Source organism: Palaemon carinicauda, chromosome 33, assembly GCF_036898095.1.
Source record: "Palaemon carinicauda isolate YSFRI2023 chromosome 33, ASM3689809v2, whole genome shotgun sequence".
Classification (NCBI taxonomy): Eukaryota; Metazoa; Arthropoda; class Malacostraca; order Decapoda; family Palaemonidae; genus Palaemon; species Palaemon carinicauda.
The window spans coordinates 82,765,667-82,787,178 of record NC_090757.1 but is presented as its reverse complement, the minus strand read 5'-3'; the positions used below and the strand labels follow the sequence as shown (position 1 = coordinate 82,787,178).

At 36.7% G+C, this 21,512-nt stretch overlaps 1 protein-coding gene across 1 annotated transcript; it reads left to right on the top strand.

The window, feature by feature from the left end:
- The first annotated feature begins 4,316 nt into the window (after positions 1 to 4,316).
- Positions 4,317 to 5,311, top strand: LOC137626288 (uncharacterized). Its single transcript, XM_068357362.1, has 2 exons — positions 4,317 to 4,506; positions 5,055 to 5,311. Exons 1-2 carry the CDS (start codon positions 4,317 to 4,319, stop codon positions 5,309 to 5,311), a joined length of 447 nt encoding a protein of 148 aa, XP_068213463.1.
- Positions 5,312 to 21,512: the final 16,201 nt, after the last annotated feature.

The window sequence follows — 21,512 nt, the reverse complement described above, 5'->3', positions numbered from 1 at the left end:
ATATATATATATATATATATATATATATATATATATATATATATATATATATATATATATATATATATATATATATATATATATATAATTTTGTTCACACAAAAAAGCGTTCGTATTTTTGCTCATACGTCCACTGCGTACTTGTACTTCAATGTATTTTTTCTTTTCAAAATGTAATGGAGTTGTCTTTGGGCTATGCTCCGATTGTCCCTCAGGTCTCCTTGAAATTGGTTCAGTATTTTTTTTTTTTTTTTTTTTTTTTTTTTTTTGTTAACAGTAAACCAAGCAATCCTATTGACCTCACTCCCTCACTGCGTACCTAAACTTCGATGTATTTTTTTTTTTAACATTTAATATACTTGTCCTTGGGTATTACGCCACACGTTCACCTCTTTTGTTGAAATTGATTCAGTAGTTTGTTTGCATATTTTTGTTCACAATAAAAAAACAGGCAATCTTATGGCGCTCATACCTCCACTGCATCTTATACTTCCGTGTATTTTCTTCAAAATCTATCGGATTTGCACTTGGGATATTCTACACATGCCACCAGGTTTCACTGAAGTTTGTTCAGTAGGTTTTATCATAATATTGTTCATAAACAAAAATCAAGCATTATTATTGTGCGCATACCTCTACTGCACACTAGTACCTCGAAGTATTTTCTTCAAAATCTTATGGATTTGTTGCTTAGTCACACCCAATTACGTCCACCAGGTTTTGTTGATATTGGTAAAAGTAGTTATTTGTTTTTTTTTTTTGCCATAATATTTATAAAAAGCGATCTTAGTGAGCTCATACTTCCACCGGGTTCTTGTACTTCGATGTATTTTCTTTAAAATCTAATGGTATTCTCTTTTAGTCATATCCCACATACCATCAGGTTTCGTTGAAATCGGTTCAATAGTTTTTTGCGTAATATTGTTCTCAAAAAAAAAAAAAAAGAGATAAAAAGAAAACAATCTAATTGAGCTCATACCTTCACTGCTTACTTTGACTTTGATGCATTTACTTTAAAATCTTATGGATTTCTCCTTAGGTATGCACATGTCCACCAGGTTTCATTGAAATTTATTCATAGTTTTTATTTATTCTTTGTTTTTTTTTTTAATATTGTTCACACAAAGAAACAAGCAATATAACTGTGCTTCACTGTGTACTTGTACTTCGATATACTTTTTTTCTAAACCTAATGAATTTGTCCTCGGGTCACTCCCCTTATGTCTATCAGGTTTCACTGAAATTCGTTAAGTAGTTTTTGCGTAATATTGTTCACAAACAAACAAGAAATCAATATCATTGTGCTCATATTTCTACTGTGTACTTGTACTCCGATGTATTTTTTTCTAAATCTAACGGATTTGTTTTTTATACGTACACCACATGTCGACCACGTTTCGTTGAAATTGTTTCAGTAGTTTTATTTACGTAACATTGTCCAAACCCAAAATTATTGAGCTCATACCTTTACTGCGTACTTGTACTTCGATATATTTTATTTAAAATCTAATGGATTTGTCCTTGGGTCATACCTCGCATGTCCACCAGGTTTCATTGTTAAAAAAAAAAAAATTCCACTTTTACTTTGGTGTATATTTTTCAAAATCTAGTGGGTTTGTCCTTGGTGGTCCATACACCATATGTCCACCATGTTTTGTTGAAATTGGTTCAGTAGCTTTTGCGGGATATTGTTCAAACACACACACACACACACACACACACACACACACACACACACACACACACACACACACAAAAAAAAACACGCAATGAAATTGAGCTCATACCTACACTGCATACTTGTACTTCGATATATTTTCTTCTAAGTTTGAGGTATTTGTTCTTAAGTCATTTCCCATTGTCCAACAAGTTTAGTTGAAAATGGTTCAGTAGTTTTTTGCGTAATATTGTTCACAAAAAAATAACAATCTTATCGTGCTCACACCTCCACTGCGTACTTGTACTTCGATGTATTTCTCAAAAATCAGTTCTATGGTTTTTGCGCAATATTGTTCACAATCAAAGAAACAAGGACCTTATTGAGCTCATACCTCCACTGCATACTTGTACTTTGAAGCATTTTATTCAAAATCTAATGGACTTGTATTTGGGTTATATCCCATAGCTCCACCAGGTTTCGTTGAAATTGGTTTAGTAGTTTTTGCATAATATTTTTCACAAGCAAAATAAGTAATCTTATTTTGCTCATACTCCACTGCGTACTTGTAGTTCGATGTATTTTCTTCAAAATCTTACAGATTTGTCCTTGGGTCATAATCCACATGTACACCAGGGTTCATTGATTTTGGTTCTGTAGTTTTTACATAATATTTTTCACAAACAAAAAACTGCAATCTTATTGTGCTCATACCTCCACTACGTATTTGTTCTTCGATGCATTTTTTTTTCAAAACCTAATGTATTTGTCCTTTGGCCATACCTCACAAGTCACTAGGTTTCGTTGAATTAGATTCTGTCTCTCTTGCATAATATTGTTCACAAAAAAACTATCAATCTTATTGTCCTTATACCTCCACTGAATACTTGGACTTCAATGTATTTTCTTCAAAATCTAATGGATTAGTCTTTGGGTCATATCTCACATGTTCACCAAGTTTCGATGAAATTGGTTACATAGTTTTCGCATGATGTTTACCTAGCCACCTGGAGGTGCATAGCAGCCCTTAGGGGTACTGGTCCCAAGCCTGCATAAATTGGGAGGGTTGACGTCAGGAAGGGCACCCAACTGTAAAAGAACCATACATAACCAAAATGTAATGAGCCAAAATATAGATAAAAGTAATGCCAGGGAGCACTCCGTAGATGACGCATATGTACATCCCCCTAACTCTATGACTGTACACGAGCTATTGTATCAGGAGCAGGGGCAACTAAAGATGTTAGCTCACATCGGATTTGGATTTAGAGTTTGCCAGCTTAACATCGGATCAATGACAGTATAAGGAAGAGAATTGGCTGACCTTAAGAGGAAAAAGAAAATAAATGTGTTGTGTACAAGAAACGAGATAGAGACAAAATAAGGCAAATGAATTGGGTGAAGGATGCAAGATATACTATATTGGAGCCAATGAATAGAATAAAACTGGAGTTGGCATTGTCTTGCCTGCAAAACTGAAGAACTCTGTGATAGAAATACAAAGAAGGAATGACCGCATCATCAGGATGGAAATATGCAATAGAGGAGAAATGTAAACATTATTAGTGCTTATGCACCACAAGTTGGTTGCACACAAGAAGAGAAAAGAAACTTCTAGAGTGAAATATATGGAGTGATGCAGGAGGTGGAAGAGAGTGAGAGAGGTGTAGTCGGGGCAGATCTGAATAGCCATGTGGAAAGTGAAAATGACGTGGTTAGGCATGAACACGAGGGTTATGGAATCAGGGAGAGAAATACAAAAGGAGAAAGCATAGTGGATTTTGCTGTCATTTGACATGGCAATAGTAAACATCATCTTAAAGAAGAAAGGGAAGCACCTGATAACATATAAGAGTGGTGGCTGAAACTCCAAAATGGACTACTTCTTTTATTAATGGCTGCAACTGGTAGAAGTTAAAAACTACAAAGTTATCCAAGGTGACCATGGACCCCCCCCCCCCCCCGCCAAAAAAAGACGATTATTTTTGGACCTGAAGCTTAAAAGAGAAAACAAAATTAAAGGTGAGGAAAATTAAATTGTTCAAATTAAAGAAAGCGGTTGATAAGCAGAGAGAGAGAGTTTAAGAGGAAGCTTTTGGGAAAATTGGCTTAGAAATCAAAACTTTTCAGGAATGGTGGGCACATAATGCAGCAGTAATGAGAAAAGTATGGAAAAGAAGTACTAGGCTAGATATCTGGTATTTTGTGGGCGGAAAAAGAGAGCTGGTGGTGGAATGAAGACACTGAGAAGGCAGTGAAAGGTAGAAAGGAGGCAAAAAAGAGATGCAAGAATCACAGCTACAGGTGGAGAGAGATAGATTTATAGAGAAAAACAAGGAAGTGGAGAAAATAGTAGCCCAAACTAAGGCTAGATCATATGCTGAGGTGTATGATAAGCTAGGAACAAAGCAAGGAATGAACAAAATGTGACCAAACTGTCAAGAGCAAGAAATAGAAGTGCAAAAGATATTGCATACATTAAGGAAATGGAAAACCGAGACGGCGTGGTACTTAGAATAGAAGAAGACATTTTGAAGTGATAAAAAGAGTACTTTGAACAGCTCTTAAATAAAGAAAATTAAAGACTAGTAAGAGAAGACGAACAACCGAACATGGTGATGAGGTTTTCTAGTCAAGAAGCAGTAGATGCACAGAAAGGATGAAAAATGGTAAGGCAAAAGAACCTAACTTGATCCCTGTGGAAGAATGGAAAGCATTTGGAGATGAGGGGATGGATATCTTATATGATCTAATGATAAAGATACTCGAACAAGAAAAGGTACCAGAAGAGTGGCAAGACAGTATATTGATCACATTTTTCAAAGGCAAAGGGGATGTTCAAGAGTGTGGTAACTACAGAGGCATCTTGAAGCAATGGAAAGAATACTTTGAATAGCTCTCAAAAGAAGGAAATAAAAGACTAGTAAGAGAGGACGGACAGCTGAATATGGGTATGGGGATGAGATTTTCTAGCCAAGAGGTAGTAGATGCACTGAAAAAGATGAAGAATGGTAAGGCAAAAGGACCAGACATGATCCCTATGGAAGCATGGAAAGCATTATGAGATAAGGGGGTGGATATCTTATACAATCTGATGATAAAGATACTCGAACAAGATAAGATACGAGAAGAGTAGCGAGAGAGTATATTGATCTCAATTTTCAAAGGTAAATGGGGATGTTCAAGAGTGCAGTAACTACAGGGGCCTCAAACTGGTGTCCCACACCATGAAGATATTGGAAAGGATGATAAATGCAGAATAAGAGAAGAGGTTGAAATAGGAAAAGAACAATGGGATTTATGAAATGAAGTGGAACCACAGATGGTATATTTTGTCTGAGGAAATTGTTGAAGGAATTCAAGAAAAAAAGAAATGATTTATATTTGGTGTTTATAGACCTTGAAAAGGCTTTTGACCGATTTCCGAGGGAAGAAGTATTGAGGTGTCTGAGTAAGAAGATGGTTCCAGAAAAGTATGTGCAGCTAATCCAAGAGAAGTATCAGGAGGCGTATACCAGAGTGAGGAGCATTGTTGGAGTGATGGAAGGACTTGAGATGAGAGTAGGATTGCACCACGAATCAGTACTTAGGCCATTCATTTTCAAAGTAGTAATAGATGTTATGACTGAAGCTGCTAGAGAGGCACTGCCATGAAGTATATTGTATGCAGATGATATTGTTTTGTGTGCTGAGAGAACGGAATACCTGGAAATTGAGCTAGACATGGGGATAGGAGCACTGGAGGATAGAGGAATGAGAATAAGCAGGTCCAAGGCAGAATACATGTGTTCCACCAATGAGAGTGACGGTATAGAAAATAATAGGTTAGGTGGAGTACAAATAAAGAGAGTAAACAAGTTTAAGTACCTGGGATCCATACTCAATGCTGCTGGAAGTATGGAAGAAGAATTAAACCATCGTATAGGGGCAGGCTGGAACAATTGGAGAGCGGCCTGTGGAGTCCTTTGTGACAAAACTTGAAGGAAAATTCAACAAAACGGTTGTAAGAACAGCAATGCCCTATGGTATAGGGGCAGCAAGCCTAAGGAAAACTGATGAGAAAAAATAGTTGTAGCAGAAATGAGAATGCTTAGGTAAATGTCTAGAGTGACAAGAAAAAATAAAATTAGAAATGACTACAATAAAGTATCAACAAAGGTTTTGGAAATATCAAAGAAAGGGCAAGAAGGAAGATTGAGATGGTATGGACATTTACTGAGGAGGGAGGAGGATCATGTGGGGAGGCATGCCATGGTAATTGAAGTTCAAGGTAGAAGAAGAAGGGGAAAACTAAAAGGGATGGGTGGACTGTGTAAAGGAGGACTTGAGGGAGAAGGAGGTTGGTGAAGTAGAGGCGTAAGACAGAAATTGATGGAAAAGGGTAATTTGAAACGGTGATCCCATATAGAAATGGGAATAAGCCGAAGAAGAAGAGTTTTTGCTTAATGTTGACCACAATAAACAACAAGCAATTTTATGGTGCTCTTAACTTCACCGCATACTGGTATTTCAATGCATTTTTACCCTACCAACGCAGTTGAAACTAGGTTATGTTTTCTCTCCTGTTTGTCTGCTTGTTTGTTTGTGAACAAGTTCATGGTTACTGTTTTACTCAGAGAGAAGTGAAGCTTTCAGAGATTAATTGTTATGTTAAGATGTGGAAGTGATTAAATTTTGAAAGTCTTGGTTAAAGGTCAAGGTCAATGTCAAGGTCGAGCTAAAGGTTGAGCAAATTAACCCTAACCTTAACCCCAAGCTCGCACATGGTTGTCACACAGATTTCAAGTATGATTGCAGTCTAAATTGGTTATGGAAAAGGCAAACTGGTTTCGAGAAATAAGCTACCATGGAGGAGGTATGCACTCTCAGAGTGCTTTTCTAGTCATTAAAATCTAATAAAGTTGTCTTTTGGTCATACCCCACATGTCCACCAAGTTTCGTTAAAATTGTTCCTGTAGTTTTTGCGTAATGTTGTTCACATACAAGAAATAAACTAACAAAATATCTACCATTTTATTTAACACTGGGATTATTTTTAAGGAACTGCTGCGTAGTTCTATTTCTATATACTTTATCAAAAAGGTTACACATTCATCTTTGGGACATAACCAACATGACTACCAAGATTTGTAAAAATACGTAAAATAATTTTTTTGTAAAGTTGCTCACAATTAAACAAAAAAAAAAAAAAAAATAATAAATAAAAAACTAATTATCCAAAATTTTACAGAATCGGTTTTTGAGCTATACCCAACATGACTACCAAGTTTGATAAAAATGGGTACAGTAGATTCTGTGTAAAGATGCAAACAAACAAACAGATGCCGTTTGTTGTGGAAAAAAAATCAGTGTAATTAGAGGAGTAATGCCAAAATGAGAAGGGTTAGGGCAGTGTTGAGAAGGCTTATGGAAATGTTTTGAAAGTATAAGAAAGGTTGTTAAGAGTTCAAAGTAAATAAAGACACCAGAAGTTAACGGGATTGGTGGTGATAGTGGGATTGAATGGGGAACCAAATTTGGTCAGGTATGTTTGGATGAAGAAAAAGGTTCGGAAGGAGTAAGTGAGAGAATTCATTGCCCTTTAGTATAAAATTAATGGTTATAAAAGTAAATGTTAAGAATAGATGACATAATGTTGCTTTGTTATACATGGGAAGGTCTATGATAAGATTTTTTATTGCGATTGCATAACAGAAGACAAAGTCCTTTTAGACTAGGAGGATGTGTCTCTCCTTATCACAGAGTTACGTAAATAGATTGAAAGTAAAAGTGAAAAGCAGTCTGTGATATACATAAAACTGGAAAAAATAAAAATCTTGATGAGATTGAAATCTTGAAAGATTCGAAACCGAGGCAATCTGATGGGTATTGGGAATGCTAGACATTTGAGACAAGTTGTTGAGGGGGATTGAAAGCTTGTTTGATAAAAGTCAAGTGTGTTAGAATTTAAAGGCAAGTAAGTGACTGGTTTAATGCAAACATGGGTCTGATACATTGGTGTTGTATGGCTCTACTGCAATCCAATATCTTTATAGATGGAATGATGTGACAGGCCAGAGAGGGGCCAGTGTAAAAATGCAGTATACGAAAAAAGTTTAATGGAGCGTAGGATTATTAATATTAAAAGGCAATTGTGTGCTTATAAGGTACAGATGAGAACATAGAATGATGAAAAGAATATAAATCAGAAAATAGACTTCACTAACAATGCAATGTAGTTCTTGAAATAGAAGAACTCAAATAGGATTCAGGGTTAATTACTACCATTCATTTAGATCCAGAGATTGGAGTGCCTTGTTATAGTCATAAGTGTACATAATGGGGCCAACTATAACACATGTACAGTAGAAGTATAATATTCATTAGTATACCAGGGACGATATATGAAAGGATACTGATCAGGAAATTAAGACCGATGACAAAAGGATTAATATAAGAATAACTGTACGGGTTTACATATGAATGAGGTCATGAAGAACAATTTTTATTATAAAACATTAATAAGTTTGAAAGTAAAAGTTGTACATACATATACCAAGGCACTTCCCCTAGTTTTAGGGGGTAGCCGACATCAAACAAAGGAAACAAAAAATAAAATGGGACCTCTCCTCTCCACATTCCTCCCAGCCTGACAAGGGACTCAACCGAGTTCGGCTGGTACTGCTAGGGTGCCACAGCCCACCCTCCCCGTTATCCACCACAGATGAAGCTTCATAATGCTCAAACCCCTACTGCTGCTACCTCCGCGGTCATCTAAGGCACCGGAGGAAACAGCAGGGCCTGCTGGAACTGCGTCACACTCGCTCGCCATTCATTCGTATTTCTAGCATGCACTCTTGCCTCTCTCACACCTATCCTCCTATCACCCAGAGCTTTCTTCACTCCATCCATCCGCCTAAACCTTGGCCTTCCTCTTGCACTTCTCCCATCAACTCTTGCATTTATCACCTTCTTTAGCAGACAGCCATTTTTCATTCTCTCAACATGGCCAAACCACCTCAACATATTCATATCCTCTCTTGCTGTTAACTCATTTCTTACACCTGTTCTCACCCTCACTACTTCGTTCCTAACCCTATCTACTCGAGATACACCAGCCATACTCCTTAGACACTTCATCTCAAACACATTCAATTTCTGTCTCTCCATCACTTTCATTCCCCACAACTCTGATCCATACATCACAGTTGGTACAATCACTTTCTCATATAGAACTCTCTTTACATTCATGCCCAACCCTCTATTTTTTACTACTCCCTTAACTGCCCCCAACACTTTGCATCCTTCATTCACTCTCTTACGTACATCTGCTTCCACTCCACCATTTGCTGCAACAACAGACCCCAGTACTTAAACTGATCCACCTCCTCAAGTAACTCTCCATTCAACATGACATTCAACCTTGTACCACCTTCTCTTCTCGTACATCTCATAACCTTACTCGTACCCATATCAACTCTCAACTTCCTTCTGTCACACACCCTTCCAAATTCTGTCACTAATCGGCCAAGCTTCTTTTCCGCGTCTGCAACCAGTACAGTATCATCCGCAAACAACAGCTGATTTACCTCCCATTCATGGTCATTCTCGTCTACCAGTTTCAATCCTCATCCAAGCACTCGAGCATTCACCTCTCTCACCACTCCATCAACATGCAAGTTAAACAACCACGGAAACATCACACATCCCTGTCTCAGCCCCACTCTCATCGGAAACCAATCGCTCACTTCACTTCCTATCCTAACACATGCTTTACTACCTTTGTAAAAACTTTTCACTACTTGCAATAATCTTCCACCAACTCCATATAACCTCATCACATTCCACATTGCTTCCCTATCAACTCTATCATACGCTTTCTCCATATCCATAAACGCGACATACACCTTACCTTTTGCTAAATATTTCTTGCATGTCTGGCTAACTGTAAAAATCTGATTCATACAACCCCTACCTCTTCTAAATCCACCCTGTACTTCTGAGATTGCATTCTCTGTTTTATCCTTAATCCTATTAATAAGTACTCTACCATACACTTTTCCAATTACACTTAACAAACTAATACCTCTTGAATTACAACACTCATCCACATCTCCCTTACCCTTATATAGTGGTACAATACATGTGTTGGTGTGGTACTGTTATTAACACACATTCGGGTTTCCATCAAATGTCTCTTCAATGTGTTGTAATATTTAGACATGGTAAATTACATCTTCAAGTAAGTCTAAGTAAGTTAACTTTAAAATAGTTTATTCCTTTAAAACAGTTATTAACATCTCCATCACAGGAGTATAGATGGTTTGGTCGGATGACCATTCCGTATGACAACTTAATAGGAACTGGCTAAAATATCAATATCACAGATATCGTATAGTCAGTTATCTCAGCATTTAAACACATAATGTAACCTAAACATTAATAGAGGAAGACAACTGCATCCGGTGAGACACAACTCTTTCTCACCGTTTGTATTTGTGTTTACTCTTCATAAAAATGTTACATTGCTAAGGTTTGGCATTCGCATCCTGGTTATGACATGACTGGCATTTCTCACACTCGCTCCTACTTCCATATTGACTTCTTAGGTCATGTATTTAAACATGTAATTTTACATATATTACATTAGCTCAGTCAGCTACCTTCAATTTATTAAATATTTAACAATACATTAAAAATATGTTTACTAGGAGTATGACTGGATATATATATATATTTTTTTTTTTACTTTAGCCATAAGCAAATGATTAAGGATGAATGTTCAAATAGGCACATTAAAAAAATGCATACTTAATAGACATTGTCAAAACAAAGAAAAAAAATGCATGATAAATACAGATCATATATATGATACATTGCTAGCAAACGATTATGTGGTATCAACAAAAAAAAATACTGATATACATATGATTCCGTAACTTGTTAAAGAATAGTTGTTACCTTTGTCAAAAATATAGATTATTATAATACGGTAAATAATAAAAAATATTTGTTACCTTAGTAAAGATATAGTTTTAGTGCACAAACACGAATTCCTGGTACGTACACGTCCCACGGTTTTGTACATATATATATATATATATATTATATATATATATATATATCTTTATTTTAACATTTAGGGCTTATATATTTTATTAGGTGCCCAAAAAATGATTTATTTTTTAAATGTTTTTTAAAATGTTTTTAAAATGCAAAGGTTCTATAGTCTCTTCAACAACATATTACTAGCGTACTAACTGCTTTTCGTGCACAACACTTTTCCAAGACAATTTTACTCATTTGAGCGAATAAAGGGGCCAGTTTCAAACAGCTTTAAATTGAAATAAAATAGGAGTTTTGTCTGGACATGGCAAAACGTTCTGTTTGATCTCCAACTTGTGTGTTCTTAACCTACGTCAAACAAAGATGTTAATGGCGATAAATATCATCACCGTAACACTGACTGCTGCTAGTTACACGTAGGAATGAAGGTCTGCATAAGTCGGTGTCGGTTGGTCCATCTCAGTTAATTTCATCAACCGCTTAGCCACACGTGCATTGTATGGGAGAGGTAAAGATGGAATTGTAGTTGACCACGTAAAGTTTGCGAAGTAGGCCCGTTCTCTGATGATAGTCTTGATTCCACGGATCATGTAATTCGGGGACGTACCAATACAACTATCTGCAGCAACGAAGATTTGGGAATAGGACGTGGATCCGTCCGGGCATGATACATTGAAGCCGGCCTTGTTGTATCGTATCCACGAGCCATTGTTCAGTCTGCAATTGAACTTATTTTCATCAAAGGGATAAAGCTTTTTCAGACAATTTTCATGTGTATAGGAGAGAGCACCGTCTAGCACTATACCTAACTCGCATGAATCCATTGAATTTTTATGGAATTCACAGGAGTCGACTGAACATATTTTTTTTATTCATTGCGTCTGAACAGTGAGTTAATTGATTTAAGTCTTTAATGACCGTATATGTTTCCTTGTCTGGGGAAATCAATACATGTCCTGTCAAACTGGATATTACTGGATTTGAGTGATTCGTCATGAAAGTCGGAAATGGTGATATCCTGTAAGATTGCCAGGCATCGGAAGAATCAAAGGGAATTGTATTCATAATCCTGTGATTTTCAACGCTTACTGTAATTTGGCTCTAATAAAATTCTAACCTACGTCCGTCTAACAAAGGAACATAACCTAATTTCTCCCGTACGTTCTCCACAATTAACGTTAAGTCTCTTATCGGCAACAAATGCGGTGACAGTACACCTTTAGTCGCTAATGTGATAACTTCCACATAGTCTTTTGATTTCTCAATGAAATGTGCAATTCTATTATGTATATGATCTATTTTTGAATAAAAAATCTTGTACTTCCATAATCTCACTGATATTACTAGAATGTTCGTTCACTAAACTCATAATTTGATTGATTGAAGATAACTGATTCCTTAGTTCTGACAAAATCAATTCATTTTCATGAGTCAAAAATTCAATTTTCTTATTTTTATTACTAATCTTAAGACGATTGGAAATCCCTAAGCCTAAACTTGCAATAGAACCAAAGATGTTTCGTGCAGCAAAGATAAACGGGTTACATTTTTCAAGGTTATCGTGTCTTACTGTCCACATCAAAAGGTCACGAGCCAAAGATTCTACCTCGTAAGTCTTATTTTGCAAGTCGTCGGATAGCATCTCTGCAACTTTTAGTGTCGATGCAAGCGAACTCTCTGTATTAAAAGGAAAGTGTCTTCTATGCATTTCATTTAATGAAACAGCGAACCTTGAAATGGCGCTCTTTAAGCCAGTGACGTCATTCTCTGGGAGAAAATTGGTTGCATGCGTACTTCAACATCTACGTTACTTGATGTAATAAAAACGTCTTCTTGTCTTTCTACTATAGTGCCATATTTAAAATCTATACTTTTAGTTTTAGAGCTGTTCCCACTCGAGAAAAATGTCTGAGAACAATATCACTCCTAGCAATAAAAACTTCATCTTGGAAACCTGTAATGAGAAAAATATATGTAATTATTCCTGTATTAAGAAGAAAAAAATGTTAACATATAAACTTCATAGATAAAGAACAAAACAAAATTCCCTCACTTCCTTCTTTCTTATTTTAATTTCTTATGTGACCCAATGGTACAATTCTTTCATCAGTGGGCTGGGATACGTTTTGAACTCTAAATCTATTGGCCGTTAATGTTTCCAAAATGCTAAATGAACCTTCAAACTTAGGTATTAGTTTAAAATTGAGCCCTTGACGTACATTTACCTGTATGTATACATTTTCACCCACGGTATATGTTTAAGTTGGCTTCGCTATTTTATCATGATTCCTTTTCATTATGATTTGTGATTCTTCTAAATTCTTTCGAAGGATATCAAAACAACTTTTGCTTGCATTTATACATTCTTTTAAAGGATTTGATAAATTAGTTGTAGGCGTTAATACATGGAAAGGCGTTCTAACTGGGGTACCATACAATGCCTCGTGCGGTGACATTTTAATTGATATATGATATGAATGTTTCAGAGTACTCAGTACCACAGGTATTTCAATATCCCAGATGGGGTCTGATCCCCCTGGTGTTACTCTTCATATATTTAAAACTTTTCTATTCGCTCTTTCCACTAGCCCATTCGATTCTGGGTGATAGATCATGGTATTGATTTGCTTTATGCTAAGGAATTCACACAATGAGGTAAGGAAATGATATTTAAATTCTCCACTCGAGTCTGAAATTATCATGTGTGGAATTCCATGTTTACAAATGTAACACTCGTAAAACTTCTTAGCGCATTCAATCGCAGTTTTAGTTTTAAGCGCTATTAGTTCTGTATATCGAGTCAAACATCTACAATTACTAAGAGGTGCTTATTTCCTCTGTCTGACTCGTAAAATCCTGTTAATAAATCTAAATGTATCCTTTCAAAGGGTTGATTGGGCACGGGATAAGCCCCTAGGCTGACATGTGTTTCCGTGTGCCCTTTGTTTTCCTGACAAGTATGACAATTAGCTGTGTGTTTTTTTTTTTTATATCTGTAAGCATCGTATGCCAATAAAAAAAGGATTCGGCTTTCTGTGACATTAATGAGAACACCGGGTGTCCATGCAATGGGTTTGCATGCAACCAATTTAGGACAGTGGATATAAGTGAGATTGGTACCACTACCTGGTCATTAGTCACATGTGGTGTATTGCGGGTTTTCCTTGTCACGGATCTACACAGAATATTGTCTTTGATTATATAATTCTGCTGCGTATACTTTATATATTCCTTTTCCTTAAGATTGCCTTCCAAAGCATTTATAATTTTTCTAATATCTGATCTTTTCTTTGCTCAATCTATAATAATTCAGCACTCCAGCCTAGATCTTCTTTTTCAGATATAGTTTTAACAATAGGCATGGATGTTGATATATCTATTAATTCAGCTAAAGGCTCCGTACAAGATGACACGGGGTTGCGTGATAATGCATTAGCAATGATATTTGCTTTCCCTGGTAAATACCCGATTCTCGCGCTAAAGTCTTGAATGATCAAATGCCACAGAGTTCGTTTGGGGCTGTGGCTGAAGCCTTTAAAGAAGTCGGTTAGTGGTTTATGATCAGTAAGAACCTTAACGGGATAACCGTATATTATGAACTTAAAATGCACTAGTGAATTAACAATAGCTAGCCCTTCCTTGTCTATTACTGCATACTTACTTTCGGAAGTTCTCAGTTTTCGAGAATAAAAAGCTATCGGAGAAAATTGTTTTTCATATTGCTGAAGCAATACCCCACCTACTCCTAAGTCTGAGGCGTCTGCTGCAATGAGGAATTCCTTACTGAAGTCAGGAAATTTTAAGATAGGAGAACTACACAGTTCATCTTTCAAGGTATTAAACTCCTGTTGATGCTGCTCAGACCATATGAAATCTACGCCCTTCTTCGTAAGATCAGTTAGGGGAGTGGCTATTATTGAATAATTGCGTATAAAACGCCTGTAATATCCACTACACTCCAGAAAATGCTGTATTCCCTTCACATTAGTAGGTATTGAAATGTTACCGATAGCCAACACCTTATCATTGACTACTTTAAGACCTTGGCTTGACACCGTAAAACCCAAATAGACTAATTCTGTTTTGAAAAATTCACACTTACTAATCTTTACCCTTAAGTTATGTTGTCTTAGTCTCTGTAATACTAGTTCTAATTTACGTAGGTGTTCTTCTAAGGTATTGGAAAAGATTACAAGGTCGTCCATATAGGCATGCAATATATCCCCTAGCAAGTCTCCAAACACTATGTTAATCATTCTTGTAAATGTTATGGGAGCACAACGTAAACCAAAAGGCATCCGTAAAAATTCATAATGTCCCCTGGCTGTGCTGAAGGCTGTGTATGGGATATTATTTTCTTCTAATGATATCTGGTGAAAGCCTTTAAGTAAGTCCAAACTGGTAAAATATTTATTCTGACCTAACAAAGATAAAATATCGTCAGTACATGGCACTGGGAATCGATCAGGGATCGTCTCCTCATCTAGGCGACGGTAATGTGCGCAGATACGCCATGTTCGATCTTTTTTCGGTACAAATATTAATGGAAAATTATAAGGGCTGTTCGATTTCCTAATGACTCCTTCTTCTAGCATTTTACCTACTTCATCATTTATTTCATTCTGGAATTTCATAGGGAGACTGTACGAGGGTAGAGAGATAATTTTCTGCATGTCCTTTAACCTTATTTGATGCTCGATCACATCTGTTTTCCCTAGGGATCCATCTGTAGTGGAAAAAACATCATGATACTCAGTTAAAAGTCCAAAAAATTTCTGCTGAAATTCTTCTTCTTGAATGTCTTTATTGATTTTATTTTTAATAGATTGCAAAAGGGATTTATCCGCAACTGATTGAGCGTGATTGATTTCAGCAACGGTAAGAATACGATGTTTATAAACTTCTACATCCAAGATATGTTGATTTTTGTGAATTATTAAAGTGGTATTTAAATGATTACAGACTTCAATATTACATTGTTGATGTGAGCCTACTGTATAAATAGCTTGTGTGACGGACAATCCGTTAGTTTTCAAAGTGTCGGAAAGAATTAATATTTCAGATCCTGGTAACGTTTTCTTTATTTGCACTATTAAATTTGAAGGTACGTTCGGTTCGATAGATTGCGTGCAAGATGATATTACGGGTGAACGAGAATTCGGTTGGGTCACGTATATTATTTCTTTATTAGTGAGACAAGTTATTGGTTCTTCAACGTACGTCACTGTTTTTTTTGTCGTCTCCTTTTTATCCAAAACTGATTTTAAGGTATTAGAAGACTTATAGAATTTTCCTTTCATATACACACCGTGCTTGGCAGGGGCTAAGATAATGTTTTGATTGCCCATAGATGGGTATCCTATAATTACAACTGGATACATATCAATGTTTTGTACAACAACAAATGTATCGGCAAATGTGCGCTTACCGACCTTGTACTCAACATGAGTTACGCCTATTACATTTAATTCATTATTTCCTATACCCGAGAGCCTTACTCCGGACTTTCCTACAGGGAAGTTCGAAAACAACAAATGATGTGTCCTCAAATCCATGATATTATGTGGACTACCAGAGTCAAAAAAATAATGTAAATGATCTGTGTTCTAAATTTACAGCATATAATGTTGGTCGTAACTCATTTTGGCTTATTATTGTATGGATTCGTTGCAAATCTATGGGAGCATGCGCTGATTTATTTAATTCGGCCGTGTGTTTCATAGGAAAATCTATTGCCTCACAATGATCTGGTAAAACATTAAATGGATTATTCAATACTACTGATGTTGATATGAATGACCTTGACCCAATATCACTCTCCTCCCCACTGGAGTTAATTATGTGGTATTTGCTTTGCTCTGCACATTCTGAAAATTAGTCTGACCTTGCGAGTTCTGGGTAGACGTCCCAGGATCAGAGTTATTCGAAGAACTGTTTGTTTGTTTCTGAACTACATTGACGTTTGGCTGTTTCTTCTTATTGAACTGAGGATTTTTCTTTTTATTTCCATATGGAACTGACTGTGGAATTGACTGTGGATTTGACTGTGTATTTCTAGGATTCTGTTGTGTCTTACATGAGTAGCACTGACTATATGAATGAGTAGAACTATTATGTAACGAACAGAATCTCGTTCTGCAGTCTACAATCAAGTGACCTTGACGTTTGCAATTATAACACGTCATTCCCGCGACTTGACTATTATTTACTACGTTTACTTGTTGTGGCTTTGTTTCATTTTTTGCAAAAACCTGTGTAAACAAGGGATCAAGATCAGTACACTTAGACATGTGTTTCTTTATCTGTTTATATACGTCCAATTCTGTACTTGCTGGCGTTAACTTTTTATCAAAACACCGCACTAAAGCTTCAGGCAACATAAGTGTCATGCAAGTTAAATACATTAATCGTAAGAAATCTTTCACGGAGATGTTATCTCTAGTAACCCAAATGGAATTACCTAAAATATCTTGGTACTCGTTTAGCCTATCGGCAATGAGAGCTGCTCTCTCAATAACATTAAGCCGAGTCATAGTGGCTTGATTAAGTGTATTTATTGATGTTAAAATTACATCCAAGGCTTCCCCACCACCATAGACCGCACGTAGCCTAACTTCGAAATCATCCCATGTAACTGCTTCTTGAAACGAAACTCCCCTCAAATACGCACTCGCATCTCTTTTAGAAAAGTCTATAAAACTTTTAGCTTCTTGTAATTGTACAAATGGGTCTATAATTTGTTTAGCATTTAAATGGGCGTCGACGGAAGAAATCCACGACTCAACATTCTGAGGTAAGAATTCGCTGACCCGACCTTGAAAAGGAAGGATAGCTGATCAGGCATTAACTAACGTAACAATGGGAGCCGGGATGGGGTTACTCCGGCCAGGGGTGGGGTTACTTTGGCTGACAGGAGGTGTCATTTTTACTTTAACTTGTTTTTTATCTCTTTGATTCCTTGCAATCCTATCAAAATCTCTATATGAATACAGACGTCCACATAAATACTATTCAAATAAAGATCATAACACAATCCCCCAATACAATGATACAAATATAAAGATGTTTCCCGAGAACTTCTGAAAGAGAACGGAATTAGCACAGAGAGAAAAAAAAATTCTCGACGAGAATTCGAAGTTGAATACAGTTTCGTTTAATGAAAGGAAAAATGAAGATTAACAAACAACTCACCCCAGCAATAATGGACGATTGACTCGTGATAACTACACTTCACTGTCTAAAACTGAAATGAATAAAGAAATGTACTTAGCCTCAGTTTATATGGGCGAAGGGTGATGTCTTCATTTCCTCTCTCTCTCACTGGATTGTTTCTTCTTATTGATGTTTGGTTGAATGTTTCCGTTCCAATTTCCGTTGAATGTAGTGCTTAGTAAACGTTGAATGTCAGTCCTTGGTTTTCTTAGGATGTTGATTGAAGATCCAGTTCCTCAGTTTGTATAACATTCATTTGTTGGTATTCAATGTTTTCATTTCTTCGGTGGACGTAGATACTTCGTCAAAATTGTAGATTCATTACTGTTGATTCTCATTGTACTAAAGTTGATTTATGTTGAACTCCGGTTCTTGAAGATCTTTCTCTGGTTCTTAGAGTTTTATTCGCTGCCACCAATTGTTGGTGTGGTACTGTAATTAACCCACATTCGGGTTCCCATCAAATGTCTCTTCAATGTGTTGTAATATTTAGACTTGGTAGGTTACATCTTCAAGTAAGTCTAGGTAAGTTATCTTTAAAATAGTTTATTCCTTTAAAACAGTTATTAACATCTATTAAGTATGACAACTTAATAGGAACTGGCTAAAATATCAATATCACAGATATCGTATAATCAGTTATCTCAGCATTTAAACACATAATGTAAACTAAACATTAATAGAGGAAGACACCTGCATCCGGTGAGACACAACTCTTTCTCACGGTTTGTATTTGTGTTTACTCTTCATAAAAATGTTACATTGCTAAGGTTTGGCATTCGCATCCTGGTTATGACATGACTATGGCATTTCTCACACTCGCTCCTACTTCCATATTGACTTCTTAGGTCATGTATTTAAACATGTAATTTTACATATATTACACATGCACAAACCTAATCTACTGGTACCACTGACAACACAACACATATTAAACAATCTCACCAACCATTCAAGTACAGTCACACACCCTTCCTTCACATCTCACCTCTCACACCATCCATATCAGATGCTTTTCCTACTCTCATTTCATTTGGTGCTCTCCTCACTTCCTCCCTTGTAATCTCTCTCTCATTCTCATCTCCCATCACCAGCACCTCAACACCTGCAACAGCAATTACATCTGCCTCCCTATTATCCTCAACATTCAGTAAACTTTCAAAATATTCCGCCCACCTTTTCCTTGCCTCCTCTCCTTTTAACAACCTTCCATTTCCATCTTTCACTGTCACTTCAACTCTTGAGCCAGCTTTCCTTACTCTCTTCACTTCTTTCCGAAACTTCTTCTTATTCTCTTCATATGAATGACCCAATCCCTGAGCCACCTAGGTCAGCTGCCCTCTTTGCCTCACTTACTTTGCGCTTTACTTCCATATTTTTCTCTCTATATTTTTCATACTTCTCTACACTATTACTCTACGGCCATTCTTCAAAAGCCCTCTTTTTCTCTTCCACTTTTACCTTCACTCCTTCATTCCACCATTCACTGCCCTTCATCATGCTGCCTCCAACAAACTATTTGCCAAATACATCACTTGCAATCCCAACAAAATTTTCTTTTACTAACTTCCACTCCTCCTCTAAATTACCAGTTTCTCTTACTTTCACTTCTTCATATGCCATTTTCAACCTTTCTTGATATTTACTTTTTTACCCCCGGTTTTATTAGCTCTTCAACCCTCACTAGCTCCCTTTTACATCCACCTACTCTATTACTCCACTCTTTTGCTACAATTAATTTTCCTTCCTCCAAAAACTGATCAGACATACCGTTAGCCATACCCCTAAACACGTGCATGTCTTTCAATCTTCCAAACATTCTTTTAGTTATTAACACATAATCCATTAATGCCCTTTCTACCACTCTTCCATTTACCACTTTTACCCATGTATACTTGTTTTCATCTTTCTTTTTGAAAAAGCTAGAACTTATCACCAGTTAATTAATTCCAGAACTCATTCTGCTCTTATTCACTTTTCTCACAACCTGGCCCATACGCACTGACAAACGCGCAACATGCCCTACCTAACCTAACCCTTACCCACATTAACTTAGATGATATCTCCTTCCATTCCACTACTTCACCTGTCATCCATTCACTCAGCAATAAAGCCACACCCTCTCTTGCTCTTCCCCTTTCAATCCCACACACTCTACCAGACATTTCACCAAATATCACTTCACCCTTTCCTTTTATTTATCATAAATGAACCTAGAGCATGCTCATGAAAGTATCGACATAAAGGCAATTGGATAATGAAGTGTTTTTGGAATATACGTAGACAAGTGACTCACTTGGTGCTGAAATAGGTTTGAAGTAGATGATTTGTGATTGGAGACCCGACTGACTGGTGTTTTTGGAAAAGAAAGACCTGATTGAAGTAGTTAAAGGGAAGCAAAATTAGTGAAAGATTTCCAAACTCTTTTGCCAAAATAAATGCTAAGAAGTGTTCAACTACTGTATGTGCGTAAATGAAAAGTCACACGAAGATATATCAATGTATGTTAATGTGGATTGTGGAAAATTATATCATGTTGATTGGTATATGTAATTTTGAGTGAATAATGAAAAACCAAAATAACAAAAGAAGAGGTGAGTTATAGAATCAATAGAAACTAGAGTGATAATTGCCGTGCGGAAATATGAAAGAGACTTGGGGTGACTGTGAAAGTGAGGATTGAAATGTAAGAAGGCACTCTCCTAATATAGTGTAAATGAGGAATTTGAATGAAAAAAAGGTTGAAGCTAATAATATGATTTGTTTGATTAACACATAGTGTTCAGTGGTGAGTATAAGTAAAATGTATAAAAACCATGTTTTAAGATTGTTTGGACATGTGAGAAGATACTATAATTTGAAATTGCTACCAGAAAAGAGGAGAAAAACATTTACAAACTACTGGAGCGCTCTGGTCTGCAAAATGTGTGAATGGTTTGTGACGGGCCGAGAGAGGAGTTGTGAAATCAAAGGCAGATTGGAAACGACTGAGTTATATTGTTGTGGAACAGTCTCCTTATATACAAAACCTCAAGGCAACAGGACATGACAAGTTCACAAGACAGACAAAATCACAGAGGAAAAACCAGACTTGAATTTTCATGTTCGTTTTAGTGCGAGGGAAGAGCGAAGATACAACCATAATATATACAAAAGGAATTATGTACAATTGTGTGAAACACGGTTGCTACATGGCTCCCCCCCCCCCCCTAAAAATGACATAATGTACATGTTAAATAGGGCGCCCTGATCTAGAGAGGCGAACTGTAGGTGGGTCATCTGGCAGAAGATAAGCAGGTTTTAGACGATCAATGGAGACCCAGTCTTCTTTGCCCCGAATGTTTAGGAGGAATGCTTTCGGGCTGTGTCGGATCACAAGAAAATGGCCCGTGTAAGGGGGCGTTAACGGTGGCTTGCTGGTGTCGTTGCCCAGGAAGACGTGCGTTGCAGAGTGCAAGTCCGTTGGTATGTGATGCTTCGCTGGGGGCTTGTAAGTCTGGCGGCACGGAGTAAATTTTACCACGACGTGACGTATGCGCTGGAGATCGTCGGAGGAGGTTGTAGAAGGAAAAAACTCGGCAGGGACGACCAACGGGTT